Source organism: Polistes fuscatus, unplaced genomic scaffold, assembly GCF_010416935.1.
Source record: "Polistes fuscatus isolate 324 unplaced genomic scaffold, CU_Pfus_HIC Scaffold17, whole genome shotgun sequence".
Lineage (NCBI taxonomy): Eukaryota > Metazoa > Arthropoda > Insecta > Hymenoptera > Vespidae > Polistes > Polistes fuscatus.
The window spans coordinates 3,982,839-4,003,960 of NW_025113075.1; the positions used below are offsets into that span (position 1 = coordinate 3,982,839).

The 21,122-nt window shown below is 30.4% G+C and overlaps 2 protein-coding genes and 1 non-coding gene across 9 annotated transcripts in view; 2 read left to right on the forward strand and 1 right to left on the reverse strand.

Annotated features, from left to right (window-relative positions):
- The window catches only part of LOC122515069 (fasciclin-1), a 763,302-nt gene that overhangs the window by 629,683 nt on the left and 112,497 nt on the right, over positions 1-21,122 (reverse strand). The gene's annotated exons all lie outside the window — the stretch shown is intronic.
- On the forward strand, positions 4,988-21,122 carry LOC122515065 (arfGAP with SH3 domain, ANK repeat and PH domain-containing protein; the record flags this gene model as incomplete). Its single annotated transcript, XM_043632233.1, is given in 14 exon segments — positions 4,988-6,385; positions 13,541-13,613; positions 17,309-17,454; positions 17,781-18,035; positions 18,222-18,307; positions 18,416-18,572; positions 18,685-18,949; positions 19,106-19,333; positions 19,452-19,674; positions 19,766-19,946; positions 20,036-20,311; positions 20,394-20,513; positions 20,645-20,855; positions 21,012-21,122. Coding segments are annotated over 14 exon segments (2,458 nt in total), but the record flags the coding sequence as incomplete, so codon positions are not given.
- Trnas-gga lies at positions 10,697-10,772 on the forward strand. The gene has a single exon. It is a non-coding gene; the product is annotated as a tRNA-Ser (tRNA).

The window sequence follows — 21,122 nt, forward strand, 5'->3', positions numbered from 1 at the left end:
CATATGAAAATGGATGTCAGATAATTATAAATGCCTGTCTCTTTGGAAGTGCCTCCTGCTCAATAATAATATTATTTTTCATCATCATAAATATCGAAGAGAAACTTTCTCAGGAAGGAGCATTGCTCATGATAAACGAGTTCGCATTAGTTTCTATCATATTGATGTTCCTTCAACTTTATTAACTTATTGACTTTTCATCTTAAAAGGATTGCGAGAAGTACCCGATTGAAAACTAAACAAATCCTATCTCTATTTACTGTTAACAATAATAGATCTTAGAATCACCACCAAGCAACAACATTTTTTCTCCGTAATCCAATAATGCATTTGGTATAATGTGCATATTCAATCGTGCACTATATAACTTCTATATTTTTTCGCTCTGATATTTTTAGAGATAGAGAATGGCAATAAGATTCTACGATTCAGTCCTTTTGAATAATACTAATAATAATATTAATAATAAAATAATAATAATAATAATAATAATAATAATAATAATAATAAAATAATAATAAAATAATAATATATAATAATAAAATAATAATAATAATAATAATAATAATAATAATAATAATAATAAATATATATCAGTATCTCAAAGTCGTAGCAATTCCGCATTGGGTGATATAAGCTTCGATTAAAGTTAATCGCTTATGATTGTGCAAGAGTTGTACACGTACGCTACAAGAAACTCTCAAAATATCAGAACATCAATCGATGATGCACATTAATAAGGGAAAAAAAAGTTCGTGATACATATATATATACATATATATATATATATATACCCTATATATATATATATATATATGTATAATTTTTTTTCTTCGTCCCCGTTCGATTCCCACTGCCTGGTTTTTTTGGTAAAATCTTTCTGTACTTAACGTTTACTTAGTCTATCTATATATAAAAAGAAAAAAAAAGAGACAAAAAAAAAAGAAGAAGAATAAAACGAAGGAGTAGAAGAAGAAGAAGAAGAAGAGGGTGGAAAAAAAAAGTAATACTTTTAAGAGATTGAATTACTAACGTGTATTTAATGATAAAACGAGAAATAAGATATTATTATTATTATTCTATCATTCCACACGAAAGTCGAGAGTACTTTTTTCGGTAGGCCGTCGTTGGTGTTAGTTGGTTGTGCACGGAAAATATTCGATAGTTTCGTTCGACGTCGCCGAATCCTTTTCTTGTTTTTATTAATTAAAACGAGTTTAAGTAATCGAAGACGTCACGTCGATGCTGTCGAATAAGAGGAACAGTATTTACCGGAGTTTTCTGATTGGCTTCAATACCTCTGACTAAGGCTTGAAAATTTATAGACGGCTGTTAAAAAAAAAAAAAAGAAAAAAAAAAGAAGAAAAAAAGAAAAGCAAAAGAATAATTACTTTCCGTTTTCGAATTGTTCATACAATTAACAATTACAATATCTTAGGGTATTATTAATTATATTATATATGACGATAATATATTACACGTTTAATGCTTATATATATTTGTACATGGTCAAAAAAAAGGGGGTGTTTTTTTAGCCCGCACTTTAGCCAGGGACGCGTGGGAAACACTTCATTTTAATTTTCTTTATTTTATTTATTTATTTTTTCCAATGCACACCACACACGCTATTTGTTAAACACGCTCTAAGAAGTGTCGATCAATTTTTTATTTTTTTTATTTTTTTTTACTTTGTTCGTTCTTTAATTAAGTACTGTGATCATATTTAATTCTTATAATCCCCGTTCTAAGCGATTGTATATTTTTATTCTAATTAGTTCGACGTGTTTAAATATTTATATATATATATATATAAACAAAGTGCAAATACCGTTTGAAAATAATGGAAATTATTATTATTATACGATCAATTGTTATATGTTCTTTTTATTCTCTCACAGGTATTATTATTATTATTTTTTATTAGACCGATCATCTTAAGATAATAATTGTTACGTTGCGAGATCTTACAAGTTATTAATCGAAATATTAATTTTGCATGGAAACGTTGTAAACTATTTATAAGACAATAGATTCATCGAATACGACGTCGACGTATAAAAAGACGATGAAATAACGTGCAAAAGTAATATTTAACTCTCCCCTTCAAAAAAGAAAAAGAAACAAAAAAAAAGAAAAAGAAAACAAATAAATAACTTAATCTTCGCTGAAAAATATTTAAGATGATTGTTCTTAAATGTACATTAGGTACGGCGCGTTACGTATAAGTTTGTTTTATTATATTTTTTACACATGTTTTTGAAAATAATTTAAACGATTTATCTCTCCGCAAGCCAAGATTGTTGAAAAAGTTGAAAAAGGAAACGCGAAATAAGAGAAATAAGAAATGGAAAAAAAAAAAAACAATGAAGAAAAATCTTTTTAAGCGCACTCAAAGAGTAGCTGCCTTTTTTCCTATATATCTTTTTTAAAAGATTATTCAAATTTTCTTCATTATCTCGCGCAACTCCGGTCTAAGGGCGAGCAAATAAAATATAAACATACAGATTACTACACATACATACATTGCTGAATGTTACAAATATTTTAGATATATTAAGACGATAACAATTACCAAGTGAATGTATTACAAATACTACAAATACTACAAATAGCATCAGTGAATTAATGATAATATAGAAATATATATATATATGTATATATCTATCTGTATAGATATATATATATATAAATATATATATATATATACATATGTATGTATGCGAACGTGTGTGATGATTTTCACGCGCATTAAAAAAAAGCTCGTGAGTTTGTCAGAGATGTGTGAATGATATATAGATTATATATATATGTATATACACACCATGCATATACATGTATACATATAAAATTAATATACATTGTGTACCTATAGCAAATAGTCTTTAAAATATTGAAACATCGTATATAAACCTGACTCGATGAATATTCGCAGATAGTGACCGACGATTACTAAGTTTGTTATATAAATACAATTTGTTTTTATTATATTTATATATCTCATTTTGCTCTACGTTATACACATGTTATTTTATCAATGATTAATTTTAAGCGATAATCCAGTATAAATTATTTAGTTGATCTCTCTCTCTATCGTTAGATTTTTATTTTATTAATTATAAACGTTACGAATAATAAAATAAAAAATAAATGATATATATAAAAAAATATATCTAGTATTATCGTATCGCGGAGCATATCAGTTTGTATTTGCTAAATATCATTGTATAGTTCATAATTCTGCGAATCTGCATCGAGTTATCCTATTATAAGTTTAAGAATTGATTTTTGTAAAGAGGTGATAAGTACATATCTATCAAGACAATTGACTTAGCTTAAAAAATGCCATGTGAGAGAGATGTGAGGGGAAAGGAAGAAAATATACGTCCTTTAAATAGCAGTTCGGATTTAGAAGTTATAAAAGAAGAAAAATGAAAAATGAAAAAAGAAAAAAGAAAAAGGAAAAAAGTAAAAGTAAAAGGAAGAGAATAATAATGGAGCTAGACTTTATTTTTACAATTTTTTCAGTTTTTCTCGTACATTGTGTATCAATCTGTAATCATGATCCTGTATTATATATATATTATATCGGTATATATAATGCGCAATGTGACACTCGTATAAAACAATATACAATATGCAGAAATTGTTTCTGCCAATGACTCCTAGCTTTCCTATTTAAAAACTCTGTCTTTCTTTTTAAAGAAAAAAAAAAATAACAAAGAGAGAAAAAAAAAGAAAAAGAAATGCACACCAAGTTTCAAAACCGTTTAACAATTTTTGAACGCCGAGAAAACAACAACAACACAAAAAAAAAGAAAAACCATTTAAATTTAAAATGCTCCTTCAAGAAAAAACGTTGCTGTGGCTCGTAAAAGATGTGTTGGTTGTACAGGGAATAGTGGATGATTATTAGATAAAGTTATTAATGCATATATCACAGTCAAAAAAAGTCTATTGCCTATGGATCGTTTTTGCTTGTGATTTTTATTTTTATCAATGTTGAGATAAAATTAAGAAATAACACACACTTGTCTTTAAGTTATGAAGGGATAGTATTAAAGAATTAAAAGAAAAAAGAAAAAAAGAAACCAAAAGGAAGGAAGGAACAAAAGAAAGAAGAAAAAAGCATTTAAAAGAAAGAAAGAGAGAGACAAAAAAAAATGAAGAAAGATAACAAAGTAACTGTTAAAAATAATAATTTTCTTATGAGTTCTTAGTATGCAGTATAATAGTATATGTATACTAAGAATCTGTGCATCCATCCAAGCTAACCTTAAACCGATTAAAATAACGGATAAATGAGAGTACATAAATATTAGAGAATTATCACTCTTACATAGAAGCATTATAATTTTTAAATTAAACATCTCCACACCACCACGCATCCTCTCTACCCTCAACCACGTGCTCCTCTACCCCTCTGATCCCCACCTTGACCTCAATTAAATACAGAATATTATCGTTTAAGGATAAGAATGCTTACCTCTTTTTTCCCTTAACCACGTATTTCTCCTCACTGCTCACAAGTTTTAATGCATTATTACACCACCACTCCTTCTAAATCCCTTTCCTAATCCCCCATGAAAGAACATATTGTGTTTGTGGATATATGTAATTTTACTTATCAATAAATAAATTTCAAAAAAAAAAAAAACTACACATTTCACTTTGTAAGATCTAACAGGTATCAACGTTTTCAAGTAGACTCAAATAAATTTGAATTTAAAGTTAATATAATTATTAGAAGAAATGTTGCATATATATATATTTTTATTTAATTAATATGAATAAACATATAGTTAAAGTTTTCATAAACAAATATAAACGTTAATAAATGTAAAACATTATAAGCCATAAATCAATACGAAAATAAATAACATTACAATTATATTCATAAATAACGTTTCAAATTGATTCGAATTTTGCCGCGGAGATAATTAATTATTTAAAAACGTCGCCAGATGGCATCTCGGTACGGTAAAAGTCGTAGTTAAAACTAAAAATTATTCGACCAATGGCGAAGGGTGTCGTCAAAATAGCGCCGCCTCAGTGGAACTTCGTTCGTCGTCGTGAGCGCCTAGGTTTGGCACGGTGGAGGTGCGAAGCAAAGCTTCGGCAAAGTGGCCGTGTATAAGAACTTTAACGATTGCCGAACGCAGTCGCGTTCGCGCTTGGTGCATGTGTACGCGTTGGGATCGGCGTTTACTTGTCAAAGAAGAAGAAGAAGAAGAAAGTAATAATAAAGAGAAGAAGAAGAAGAAGGAAGAGGAGATAGCTATGATGTATTTTCGTATAGTTAATCGTAATAGGAAGTTCGACAGCGGGAAGATGTCGTCGGGTAGATAATCGTTGTCCGAGAGGAGCCTACGGGCAAGTCTCTTGAAGGCTTTTAAACGAAACGGAATAAGGAAAGGAGAGAGAGACACTTGGCACTCCGTTCAAAAATATATATACATATACATGGATGGTGAGAAAGAAAGAGTGGTATAGTAGTGTATATATGAGGACACATATTATATCGTATTTAGCATCCTTGTCTTTCTCTCTCTCTTGCGGGATTTGTCCGTCTACTTAGAGTCAACGTCGACACACCACCACCACCACACTAACACCGGGGACGTTTATCATAGTTTGGCGATTGTTGTAATCGTCAATGCTTAAACCGTAATCACGGAAACGGTAATAAGTACTAGTAGTAGTTTAGTTGTTGTTGTGTTGTGTTGCGTGTATACAAAATAAAAGAATAAATAAAAAAATAAGAAAGAAAAAGAAAGAGAGAGAGAGAGAGAGAGAAAAAGTAGAGGAAAAGGAAAAGGTGACAGTGGGCAACTCGTCGTTGGAATTTATGGTGCGCTAGCGAGAAACTGTGAAGTGAAAGAAAAATAGGAAGAGTGAGAGAGAAAGGTAGATACGAGAGATTATTGGAGATAGAAAAAGAAAGAAAGATATATATATATATATATATATCGGTGACGGGTGTATGTGCGCGAGAGAAAACGAGAGACATACGGTGCTAGAAAAGGCACGAAAAAGAAATCTTTCAATATATTGATCTATCGACTTTACTAAACTATTCTCGATTATTATTATTACCATTACTATCGTCGTCGTCATCATCATCATTGATGGTGGTTGACAGTTCGTCGTTTAGCTTGTAGTTTCTTGTGCATCATCTAAAATATTAAGAATAACGGAAGATAAAAGTTAAAAAAAAACAAACGAAAAACAACAAAAGAGAGAAGAAAAAGAAGAAAGAAAAATGCCGGGCCTAATCGCGGTGAGCGAGTTCGTCGAGGAAACGAGGGAGGACTATAACTCGCCCACTACGTCGACCTTCGTTTCACGAATGCCACAATGCAGGCAGACCATCACATCCCTCGAAGAAGTAAGGACAACCTTTACTTTTTTTTTATTTTCGGCTTTTATTTTATTTTTTTGTTGTTGTTGTTGTCCTACACCTGCACCTTTCTCAAATCCTTTCGACCTTTCCTTTCTCAGCATACATCGGTGGGATTTAAGAAGTCTCGAGCTTGACATAAAAAATATTTTTTCCGATCAAACTCACTTTTTTTTATTAACAAATAAATGTTCTCTTTTCTTTTGTCTTTCATTAAAGCTCAAAACATTTTCAATTCAAATCGTTACTTATATTATTTGTTTACGCATGTACTTTTAATTGCATGTGTGCATTTCAATGTTGTGGTTTTTTTTACGTTGGTAACAATGTTTAATCATATCTTACGTATTTACGCATGTAGAAAAGAAAGACACGAAACATTTTCGATTAATGTTAAATATAAAATCGAATAATAAGTAATACGACGATGATGTTAAATTAAGTGGGGGAAAATTCATGCCGATTTATTAATTTTTCTATCAAAATATGATTATACGTCGTGTTTTTTCATTTTCATTTAAAATCCCCACAAATGTTTCCCCCCTCCTCCACCCTCCATGCAATCCAATTACAAATGGAGTTCGAGATAATGAATTCAAGGATACGCGTGAAATTAATCGTAATTTTAATCGAAAGTGTGTCCGTTAATATTTCGTTAAACAGAAGAAATGTGGATTTATGAATTCTGTAGGAGGAAATATAAAAAAAAACAGAGGAAGATCAATCCTGTTGTTTCTTCAAGAATCTATAGGTTTTTTTTTTTTTTCATATGGATTACGATATCAAAAAAAAGAAGAAGCGAGTGAGAGAGAGAGAGAGAAAAAATAATATCGGTAAAGCTCAATATCTCTCTCTCATTTTCTCTTTCTTTTAAAAGAGAATTCGATAAACTCGTCCGCCGGGATTTAAATCTCTCGGCAACTTTCATTGTATATATTTATCTCTCTCCCTCTCACTCACTCATTCGTTCTTTCATCTCTTTTTATGACAACATTTGCTCTCTCTCTCTCTCACTCTACACTTATATATTCTCTTCTTCCTTCCTATCGACTTTGCCGCCTATATTCCTTCTTTATTCTCATTCGGTGGGACGTTGTTGTGTAAGTGCGAATGAGAAAGAGAGAGGAGGAAGGTGATTGGCGTAGCCGCATGCGTGCTCGTAGCGCGTGGGCGTTTCGCAGATGCACACGGAAGATGCAGCCACCTTTCGGAACTATTCGGTCGTCTCCACGTTCGGATTCGGCTCTCGTCGAGGTCATACTCGTATCCTTGCGCGCCGCCATCCTTGCACGCCTCCCAACCAGCATTACTCTTTCTCTATATATATATATGTATAATATGTATAATATGTATATGTGCACATGTATATGTTGTTCGTCCTCTTTATCACATACAAGGGACTATAAAATACGCGTTTTCGGGGCAATTTTCATACATACCTACTTTTCTTTTATTTTCTGTTTTTTTCTAAGTATGTTCTTTCTTCGAATATTCTGGTACGTTTAGATGCATGTAGTATATGTTTATATTATAATTTTTCTAACAGTGTGTAGGAAATGTTTTATTTTTCTTCTCTTCTTTTTTTTTCTTGTTTTTGTATTTTCGATAAATAATGGTGTTTTACTTTCGAATAATCTTATTGGATAATTGCGAGCTAATCTCTGATTGGTTAGATATATGAAATTGTTGATTGGTAGTTATTGACGCTGATCGATTTTTAATTCTCATTATGTATCTATTGATATTTTCGATTTATATTTCTAATGTTGTAAATAATGTATTATTATTCTTTTCGTTGTACTTTCTTTTTGATTTTCTTTTTGAAAAGTAATAATTGATTTAATTTTCGGATAATCCTATTGGTTAATTACGAAACGTCTCTGATTGGTTTAGTACGTAAAGTCGTGTTATTGGTTGGCACTGATCAGCTTTTGTCTGCTTACCGTTCGAAGTCGATGATGACATCTCTTCGCACATCGTTAACATTCAACACAGGTACGCTTATTAATATTTTAATCTTCGTGTCTTCAACAGAATATAGAGACAAGCTTGCATGTAAACTAATAAATAGACTGTGACTTCCTGCGAAACTAGTCGTCGTTTTATCTATATATATGCACATATATTATACATATACAAATATACATATACACGCAAAATGTACATTACCGTGATATGGTTAAACGAAGTTTATATACACGTGTGTGTGTGTGTGTGTTTTATTCGTTAGAATGAGTATGATTATCACAGTCAAGAAATCTATCCTTGGTTTAGTTTTATTCGAACGAAAGTAACATACAAATTAAAATCCGTAATAAAAATGCGCGAAAATTTAAACAGCGCGATCAAAGATTATCATAAAAAAATGAAAAAAAAGGATTCTTCCTAATTATATAAATAACTTGTGAAATTAGATCTTATCTATCGAAATGATCTTTCTTGGAAACATAATCTCAATATAGTATATTATTCGAATTAACAATAAGACGAAATTTGAGAAAGATAAGCTAGCTTCTTCTTTTCTTTCTTTTTAAAAAAATACCGAGCTAAATGAGACGAACGACGAGTTATGTGATCATCGTTCATAAATACTTGATTCTGATTCGCTGACGAATAGAAAATGTTGAAAAAAAATATATCGCATTGTCGTTGTCGCGTCTTACGTATTATATACGATTGATGATTGAAGAAATAGTGTATAAGTATGCAAAATAATATAAAAGAAAAAAAAAATAATAAGAAATGTTTATATTATAGAAAAATCACTGTTGAGATACGTGAACATTTTGACATGTAGCATATATTGTGAAGTTTATTCAAACTCTCGTCAATCTTATTTTTCTTCGTTCCTTCTCGATGTTTGCAATGCACTCGTTAGATAGAAGCCGTTCACTCAAGGAAACGACATCACGGTATCTTCTTATTCGTTTGTTTCTTTTTTTTTCTTTTATTGTACACAGCATTGCCGGCTTTATGTGTGTGTATACATTCGTGTATAGGGTGAGTCACGTAAATCGGAATACCTGAATCTATACGTGTATACATGGAAGATTCTTTTGACCAATCAAAGAAAAGTATACGTCGTAGTATTTTTTATCTTCAATCTTTCCAACGCCATATATATATATATATACTTATGGTGTTTTCCGTACGGAAGGAATTTTCTATCATTTGATCATCGGACGATAGCAGCACGCGGTTACTCCCCTTGGAATTATTGATTTTTTACGTCTCTTATACGCTCTTATGTGAGTGTATACATATACATACATACTTGCGATCATACACGTCCTATTTATTTTTAATAGTAAATTTTTAGCTTCCTTGTGATAATTTATTTTATAAATAATCTTTCATTAAACTTAGTACTTTCTATCCCCATATATTTATAATATTATATATATTTATACATTAGTTTAATATGCTTAAAATATTTGTAATTTGAATTTTTAACATTAACAAAATTATTGTCGGTAATCTTCAAATAAAAAAAAAAATGCCAGTGCGTTTATCGATTTATATTAAAATTATTGAAATATCTTTCAAATTCTTACGAACTAAAATGTATATTCGTGGCTTATATATTAAAAAAATGTCTATCACGCTGATGAAAAAGGGAATTTATTCCAATGATAAACGATGCGATAAAATGATCCAATTGGTCATTTGAATTTCGTTGTTGCTAATTAAAAATGGCGTGTCTTTCGAAAAAAAAAAACCGCGAACACAGCATAGGACTTTCAACGAATGTCGCAACACTCTTACTTTTTCCTGCTACTTATGCGTTCTTCTTCTATTACTTTTTCTTTTTTCTTTTTCCTTTTTTTTTTCCCTCGATAGTTTGCGAGTGTCGGTGCACCGTGAAGTGTTTCACTCTCTCTGTTATTCTCTGTTGCCGCAGTTACAAATTCACGTAACATCACGTTCATTTCGTCGTTTAGTATTCATACTTGAATAACATTGACTTTTGATCTAACGTACGAAAAAACCGCGAAATTATTTTTTTTATTCTAATCATTCCTTTTTCATAGCCACTTTTTGGAAAATAATTTTTTAATATAAACAATGGCTCACACACGCAGACACACATTTTCTTCAACAATATCTGCTCATTCAAAAGTATTTCAATATATATTTATTTATTTTATTTTCGTTAAATTGTTGAAAGATAGATAAATAATTAGCAACTATTTTAAATTAAAAAAATAGTATTATTAATAAGAAAATAAAATATATATGTGGGATGCGAGCGCCTCCAAGCCAAACTAAAATAGGCGTTCGTAAGGAGATTGGACGGTGGGCCCTGGATAGCTCAATGGTTAAAGAGCAGTCGCCTGGAAAGCGGAAGATCCGGGTTCGAATCCCGGTCCAGTCAGTCCAACGGCCCAATTTTTTCACGAATCCTACATATATTAATAATCTGAGGAAGGGTTAGTATATATATAATCTTCAAATAAAAAAAATGCCAGTGTGTTTATCGATTTATATTAAAATTATTTAAATATCTTTCAAATTCTTACGAACTAAAATGTATATTCGTGGCTTATATATTAAGAAAATGTCTATCACGCTGATGAAAAAGGGAATTTATTCCAATGATAAACGAATATATATATATACACACATATACACATATACATTAATGTTTAAGGATAATTCTGGAATAAGTGCAGGTAAATTTTCTTCTTAGAATTGTAGGTCTTTTCGACCGACATAGTCAGCTCCGTAAAAAGAGATAATTGAACGTTACGAAAGCTCTTAGGCGTCTTGAAACGATGCCTGGAAGGAAAGCCGACTACCGTCTATGGGCATTCTTCTAAAACCCGGTAGCAGTAACACAGCAACTGCACCAGCTGCCTGGCTTGCATCTTTGTTGATGCTGCACCAGTGTATTAGCGTTGTTACCAGACCACAAAGAAACCCTCTCCCCCCCTCCATTCCACCTTTGCCTACATTGCACACCGCTTTTCACAATTTTCTTACTTCTGTTCCAGTTAGAGAAAATAAAAAAAAATAAAAAGAAAACTCGAAAGAATATTCTCTACTCTGCGAATAAACATGAGTTCAAGATCCGCCAATGAGAGGTGGTGGTTGTTTTCTTGTTCCTAGAATTCCTAATGGTCCTAATTTGTAGACAATTTTTTTACATTTTGTAATTTTACAATATTACTTGACTATTAAATTAATTTCGTTTCGCGAGTTTTTTTTTCTTTCTTTTTTTCTTTCTTTTGTTAAAGTTATATTTCTTTTTTGGCGCTCGTTTTGGAAAAAATGATGAGATTACATTTTTACGATGCCCGCGCACCGATTTTTAATAACAATTCGATATAAGATAACAATCAATTCTGTTAGATTCTTTTTAGCATGATTTAAAATAATAAATTACTGATTGTGAGAGTTAATTTAAATTTTGAAGTCTCTAGGTGGAAAGGGTGATTAAGTAACATGAATATAGTTACAATTTCTGAGTTTACTTTGAACGAATTTAACCTGATAACCTAACCGAAGAGGAGTAGACACGAAATAGCTTTCAAAGTTTCTCTCTAACACTCTGTAAAATACAAACACATTGACATGTTCGATAAAGTGGAGAGAAAATTTGTCGAGAACCTAATAAAGCTTCGAATATTAGCTTAATTCTTCATAACTTAATTCTAACTCTCTCTCTTTCTCTCTCTCTCTCTCTCTCTTTTACTCTCCTTTCTATAATGAAAAATAAAATTAAATAAAATTATTTGTCATAAAATAATGTAATGCATAATTTATACTTGATAAATATCTCTAAATATAATTATTTTGTTTTTATTATTTCATATATAATATATCATTGTTGTATATTAAAATACTAGATTTACTATCTTCGTTTGAATTCTTAATTCCATTCATAAAAACAACAACATCTTCAAAGTATCCAGATGTGTTGACTCTACTACCAAAGCTTTTTAACCTTCTCCCTATTTCGTTTTTTTTATTGTCTTGTTTCGACTTACTCTTGACCCTGATTGTCTTTAAGTTACCCACTTTCCTATTTTAGAATTGGCTCTTACAACATCAGAACCGTGTATCCTATGAGAATTCGTTCTTAGCTTGACTGAGTTATTTTTAAACGAGACAAGATCTATTCTTGGTGTATCTTCTTTAGTCCTCTTGACGAGAAAGAGAAATAGAGTAAATAAGATATGAAAAGATAGAGGGGGAGAAAAGATTTGATGATACGCAAGACAAATATCTATATGTATGCACTCACACTACCTTTGTTACTAACATTAAATCGTATAGGTAGGTTCAATATATTTTTTTTTTAGTAAGTGATACGCTCACATGACGTGAAAAGCTTTATTTCCTTGCTCTGCTTTTGAAAAACTTTCAGATAAAAGAGTGTTGTAGGGTAGATCGATTTCTTCTTTTAAGGGTAACTCACCCCTCGCTTTAACACTTTTCCTTCTTCTGCTTCTTCTTCTTCTTCTTCTTCTTTCTTGTTTATTGAGAGATTGTGTTGTGAGAAAAAAAAGGAGGATGGAATATTGGATTATATAAAAATATAAGTTTTTACTGTGTAAAGATTGGATTAAAGTATTGGTTCGTTCTCTGACTCGTGGAAATTGGTGAATTATGTTGTGCGGGATTAATAAACAAAATTTGGGAATGCTCTGGTTCAAAACTCGTTACGTAAGTGGTATTTTCTTTTTTTTTTCTTTTTTTTCTTATATTTTGTTTGTATTCGCGTTAAAATATTTAATTGTTAATTGTCATAGTAAATTTATTGTGTGTGTGTGTGTGTATGTGTGATATAATTATATTATATTATTATACTGTAAAAATAATAATTATATTATTTTTGTGATCTTAATATATAGAAGATTATGAAAAAATTATTATAATTATATAAAGTTTCATAATTAGCTTTCTTTTAATATCCTTTATATATATTTATATCTATTGCATATACGTTTATACTCTTTGCAATTTTTTTTTTATGTTAAGAATTTTTCGTTTTCGATCGGTGTAATGTAATAAATTTTATTTATTTTACGTACTTTTCTAATTATTATTTTTAATGTTAATATCATATAAAAAAAGAAAATTGATGAAAGATAACTCGTCCAGTTTTATCTAAATTAACGTTTGATTATTATGTTACAGACTCTGGACTTCGACAGAGATGGTCTCACCAAATTAAAGAAGGCTATCAAGGCAATTCATAATTCAGGGAATGGTAAGAGTAACATTTTTGTTTAAAAAACTCTAATCATTAAATACTAATATATATCAACTGGATTTTATTATAATATTCATTTAAATATCACGCTTGTGTGTGTGACTTATTAATTTCAACGAACGACATTGATCGTGTCGTTCTTTTCGTGTCAACTACTATTCTAAACTCATACGAATTTCCATTTTAAAAAGTAATCAATAAAAAATTACATTTTCCTAAAAAGAAAAAAAATTACAAAATTCAATTCATTCGGTTCGAATTTCGCGCCTCACTGATTTAGTTTCCACGAACGCCGTTGAAACGCTCCGATCGTTTATTCAAATTCGTACAAATTCCAATCGTTAAAATAAATCTGATAAATGAATAATAAAAAAAAGAAGAACAAAAATTATTATATACCTATTCAAATGAAAAGGACAAAATTCGATTAATTTGTTTTTTTTTTAATGTCGCTCTTCGTTGAAAAATTTCCACGAAGGGCGGGATTGAAGGTGCGTGCTTCGTTCGTTTCTTTTTTTTTTTTCTTTGATTATTTTATTTTGTTTTTTAAAGTTTATTCACCAATACATAACCTAATATTACGTTGACTTTCTAGTATATATTTGCTATTCAAAGTGAGTTGAGCTTGGAACGCTATTGGGTAATGCACACCACGGGGTGTGGTAAACTTTTAGTGTGTCACCATGTTCCTTGACAGGAACTGAAAATCGATATATCGTATTATATACATATGCATACATATTACATGTATAACAACACATTGTATTAATCTAGTGAATAATTTTTAGGGAATTTTCATAACATAATATAATATCAATTATATTAAAGAATAACTAACTATTTCTCTCTTATGTGTTTTAAATTATAGTTGTCACATTTGTATGAACATTTACATATCAAAAAATGTGACTCTTATATAATATTATAGACCTTTTGAAATCCTAACCTAATTATTAGCTACACATAAGATAATCTTTTTACTAAAGTTGGATATGAATAAGCATGATCTTATCCATTTAATTATGTACAACTATGTAAGTACAAGTATGTATAGATCATTCGTCGAAATAAAACATGAAACACGTATGTTTGTATGTACATGCATTATGTGCGCGCGCGCGCTTGTGCGTGTGTGTGTTTGAAATGATATATGTATGCATAGATTGACTCGGTTTAACCCATTTGAACATATTTGTCACAATGACGCAGAGATTAAGCTTGAAAAAGAATTGAAAAGGTCGAATGACATATTCAACCAATCTTGCATTTTCTTTTTTACATATTATATATATATATATATGTAATATAGTATATTTATTAAGAAAAGACATCACTTCCGGTTGTGATTCAATTATATCATTATTAAATTGTTGAAAAATTGACGGGGTAAAGTGTATGCATACGTTTGAATAATGCAGGATACTTAAATGTAACTTCAATATCGTATTAAGTGTTTTAATAGCTACTTAAGTAAGTTAAGTACTCGAGAAGAAGAGCTTTTGGCGTCTCTTAGATACGTAGTAGAGACTATATAAACGGGTCGAAAATCATTACTCTCTTTCTTTATCTTTCTCATTCGCTCTTAAAGCGCCATTGCAAGCAACTCCTTATGCACTTATTCTTTGAAAATGATATATAAAAACGTTTACTTTATTATATAATATTATATAATATTATTATAATAAAATAAATATTAATTTTATAATAAATATAATATTAATATTATTTTTTTATTTTTATTATTTTATTATTATTTATTATTATTTATTATTATTTATTATTATATATTTATATATATAATTTATTAATTTAGTATTATACATATATATGAATTAATATAATATAATTTTCTTTTTTTTATTTATTTATTTACGATGACATTTTACCAACGCCACTAAGAAGGATTTTTTTTCTTTTAATCAATGTTATTGTTACTTAAAACAATGTGAATAAATTTAATTAATACTCTATAAAGAATTTTTTTTAGAATAATATCTAATAGTTTAATTTTGTTATATTTATGAATTGAATTTTACAAAAATAAAAAATAGTTATTCAAAGATGGCAAGACCTACCTTACCGACGGAGGCTTCATTGTATCATTCACCTCGGACATTTTTTGTTAACAATTTTACTTAATTTGTGTATATATGTTATGGAGCTTTTAAAAAAGGGGAGGAAACCTTATCGGTAAATTTCCCTTCTATGGGGGGTAGTCCTCGTGGCTTCTTTTCATATTAACGTTAGTGGACAGACAGATCGATTTCTCTGGCGCCCTTACTTTCCTCCCCCCACCCTTCCATTCTCTCTCTCTCTCTCCCTCTCCCTGTTTCTATTTCCCTCTTTCTCGTTCATACGTGAAAGAAGAGAGTGTATTCACTTCCTCATCGTCCTTCTTCTTCCTACTTCACTCATATTTTTTTTTTCTTCTTTCGCTTATGTTAGCTGGTCTCCCGTTAAAATTTATTCCACGCGATCTAGTGTGAAAAATGCTCGATAAGGTTCATTAATTAAACACACCTGATATGAGGTCTACGCATAGATCATTCTCCTATGATGATGACCTGAGGATGTAGTAAATTAATTCATTGAGAATTGAACAAATGAACTTTTGCTAATTATTTGATTTTCTTTTTTATTGAATCCTTTCTTTTATTGTTTTTCTAACTTCTTATTGTTATGATACATATACGTGTGTATACGTATATAACACTGCAAGAATATATTAATATATCAAAATTTATAAACAAAAATGGACCCATTGGTGATATCCAATATTTAATAAAGTAGAAAAATAAAATATATTTGTATAAAAAATAACGCCTTTTAATTTTTGTATATACAACATATTAACAAGTCATAATAAATTTCAGTTGCTGATGAAGTCCCGATAAAGGGACGAAACTTCCAACTTGTTCAAAACAACGTTCAAGTAGAATTTATAACCGTCCAAATTCCCTATTTATACCTATTTTAATATTTAAATTTCTGGATAAGATAAAAAAATTAATTATATTAATTATATTTGTATATTTCGTTTAGACGTTGGCTTTTAATTTAATTTTTTAATTAGTCCTCTGATATATTGCTTTTGTTATTGTTTCTTATCCTATGAACTGTGTCTGTTTTTCATTGTATATTATGTAACTCTTCGAATGCACAGGAAATGTCGCTCCAATATGATCCGTACATCTGTACGTAAAGATCGAGTACCATCACCATGTTGGTGGTGTTCCTATTTCTCTGAGAAAACAATGCTTTCTGCTCGTCATGCCGTCGAGTTTCTCGATAGAATCGAAACTTCAAAACGGAAACGTTCCCTTCTGCCAGAAAATAGAGAGAAAGAGAGAGAGATAGATATAGAAACAAAGAACATGCAGACGACAACTTGGGGGAGAAAGCATGAAATCGATTTTACTTGTAAGCGAAGGATACAACATTTATATAACTTGTATCTCTTTTCTCTCTCTTTTTTTATATTATATATATATATATATATATATATATAAAGTTACAAGAAGCAGGATACTCAATTTGTTTACTATTGTTAGAAAACAATTTTGTCTAAAATTTAAAAGAAGAAATTGATATACCTTGTAGTACTAATTATTAAAATATTTTTAAAAATATGAAAACTCTTTCCCCTTTTATCTAACTTTATTGTTATCTATTTATTTATTTATTTTTTGAAGCCCACGTCGATAATGAAGTTTATCTCGGAAGAGCCCTTGAAAGACTCGGCGATGCTGCCCTTAAAGAACAAGAGCCTGATATAGGAGCAGCATTCCTTAAATTCGCAGTAGTCACCAAGGAATTGAGTGCCCTTATGAAGACTCTGGTATGTTTTTATTTTTATTGTATTTATTTGATAATCTATAATTAAATAAAATTTAGATAAAAGAGTTCTCCTCGATGTAATTGTATTTTATTGAACACGATTATTATTTTTAAATTACGATTATTTATAACAAAATAAAACAAAATTAATTTCTATTCTTCACGATGTAGAAGAAGAAACCTGTTTTACCGACCGTGTGTTTTGTCGTATTCGTTTGGCGGGAAATTTGAAAGTGTATTTTCTTATCTATTTTTTCAAAAGCTTTTAATAAATAGATAAATAAAAAAAGAAAAGGTATACTCTAATTAAAAATTGGGATATTTCAGATGCAAAACATCAATAACATCGTAATGTTCCCGTTGGATTCGGTATTGAAAGGAGATTTGAGAGGCGTTAAGGGTGATCTGAAAAGACCATTCGAAAAGGCGTGGAAGGATTACGAGGCAAAGTATGCGAAAATCGAGAAGGAAAAAAAGCAACATGCCAAGGAGGCTGGCCTTATTCGTACGGAGGTTACACCAGCCGAGATTGCTGATGAAATGGAGAAGGAGAGGCGATTATTTCAATTGCAAATGTGCGAGGTGAGAAGTATTGAGAAGAAGAATTAATTAAACCTGTTAGATTAAAACACACAGAGTAATAATATAATGTATATCACTTTGAGTAATGTGCTTTTTAAAAGTTTCAATATATTGTTATTATAACAATTATTATCTTTTTTAAATTATATTCTAATATATCTCTCTCGTTTTCTTTTATACTTTTAGTATCTTATAAAGGTAAATGAAATTAAGACGAAGAAAGGTATCGAATTGTTGCAGCATCTAGTCGAATATTATCATGCTCAGACAAAGTAAGTTGATTATATTTTAAATATAAATGATCGTAAAGTTAACTTCGAAGAAATTAACTTAATAATTAATGTACTGAATTTATTAGTTTTTACCTCTTTGGTCCTTAGCTATTTTCAAGATGGCTTAAAGACTATAGAACATTTTGGTTCTTACGTGGCCGATCTGAGCGTTAAGCTGCAAAAGATTCGACAAACCCAAGACGAAGAAAGAAGACGTTTGACGGAATTAAGAAGTTTGCTTAGGAGTTCAGGTTGCGATAAAGAGGTAAGATCGTTTAATATAACAAAAAATACAAACTGTTATCTCAATCATATCATTAATACTATGCATTCTTTTACGAGAATGGCTAACATTGTTGGAATTGTTTGATTTATAGCTAAACGTAAATGCAAGTGTAGGATATTCCTTGCATCAGCTTCAAGGTGATAAGCAACACGGAGTAACACGTTCTGGACATTTGTTGAAAAAAAGCGAAGGAAAGATGAGGAGGGTTTGGCAAAAAAGAAGATGTGCTGTACAAGCCGAGGGTTATTTGGATATTTGTCATGCCGACGAGAATAAACCACCTACGAGAGTGAATTTACTTACGTGCCAAATAAAGCTTGTACCGGATGATAAAAGAGGCTTCGATCTTATAAGTTGTAAGTTGAAATTAAAAAAAAAATTAAATTAATCTAGAGATTTATATATACATATATGTAAACTAAATAAATATTAAATAAACATGTCTTAATATTTTGTATAATAATAATAATATTCTATAGAAAATATCGCAATAATTTTCTTTAATTTTCTAGATAATCGTACGTATCACTTTCAAGCGGAAGACGAAGCAGATCAGCGCGCTTGGATGTCAGTTTTGGTAAATTGTAAGGAAAGAGCTTTGTTAAGAGCATTCGATGCTAGTGGGAAAGCTGAAGCTGGCCAAGGGAATCCTAGTTTAGTTGAATTACAGCAAGCAGTGATTAGATGTGTTATGCGATTACCTGGAAACGAACAATGTTGTGATTGTTCCTCTCAAAACGGTACAAAACTAAACAATAAATATTTTATTGATTAATCATTTATAATTAATAAAATGAATGTTTTATATATATATTAAACACAGATTTAACTATATAGTTATATATAAATGATTAACAGATGCTACCTGGTTATCTACAAATTTTGGAATAATCGTATGTATAGAATGTAGTGGGATTCATCGAGATTTAGGTGTGCATATATCAAGGATACAGTCTTTAACTTTAGATAATGTAGGAACTGCCCAATTATTATTAGCGCGGCATATGACTAATCAAGCATTTAACGAAGTTATGGAAGCTACATTACGTCATAATCTTAAACCAACGCCTACATCTTCAATGTAAGAATCGACAGTTTTATTGCTTCCTATACTCGTTTAGAATTTTTTAAATATATAATGTATATATCATTGGTATATTTAAAATCAACAGGGAAGAACGATACGAATTTATAAGAGCCAAATACGTTGATAAAAAATACGTGATGAGTACTTGCGCGGATGAACGAGATCTCTTATCGGATTTAGAACACGCAGTTAACAATCGTGATTTACAACAACTTTTACAAGTTTATGCTGAGAACGTTGACCTAGCTGCACCTTTGCCCACCTCGGCAAGAATTTTTAAATGACATTTATTTTTATTTTTTTATATTTGTTAAAAATATTAATCTTATATCAACAGAATTATTATTTATTACAGGATATCGGTGAGACAGCTTTACATTTGGCAATCTTACGCGAGATGGGCAATAGTTTACAAATAGTGGATTTTCTAATACAAAATATGTCAACTGGTGGTATTGATAGGATAACGGTTGATGGCGAGACAGCATTACATCTTTCAGCGAGACACGACAGATCGGAAGCTATGAAATTACTTTTAAGAGCTGGCGCTGATCCAAGTTACAGAAATAAACAAGATAAAACTCCTTTGGATATTGCGCAAGAAATGGGACATCATACTTGTAAAGACTTAGTAAGTTCTTTTCATATTTATGATTGTAAATTATGAAGAGGACAATTTTCCACGAATATAGGAATAAATTTTATTGTTTTAGCTTACTCATGCATTACAAAGACAGAAGACATTATTTGATAATGTTAACATCGATTGGAACCTTTCTCATGATGAAGGATCAACGGATTTCTCTGATGATGAAACAATCATCGAAGATAGGGTAAATAGATTCGTATTATTTAGTAATATCTCCTATGACTTCATCTTATATATTATATCAAATGATGATGGTGCGTCATTGTTAAGATTTAATAAGATAAAATGTTGATTTTTTTTTTGTTCTATATTTAGAACGGCTGTTTAACGCCTGAGAAGAAGTCACGTAGCAGGCCACCTTCGTATGCTGGTGGTGGAGGTACAGGTTCTGGTGATTCACCGGTGACATTGCGTAGTCGTAGCAGTACATGTGACAGTCTACAAAGTGGTTCCTCCCCGAGTTCTTCTACAAACAGACAACAAATGCCACCGCCGCCTCCACCACAAACGAGAAAACCTGTTGCTGGTAGGTTGTCATTATTGGTTTTGTTTTTCTTTTTTTTTTTACATAACCCGATAAATCATTTAATGAATAATACATATGATAATTATAATACTCGATCGAATGTATGTTTACGGGATAATCTAATGAATAATTATAATGATTATTTATTTGAAACAGTACCCACGCCGATGACACCAGATATTTCAATAAATATCCATGGATCGTTGAAGAAACGTGTCGCACCGCCTCCCCCACCGTCAGGAAGCTCAAGTGGCATTCCATCTCCTC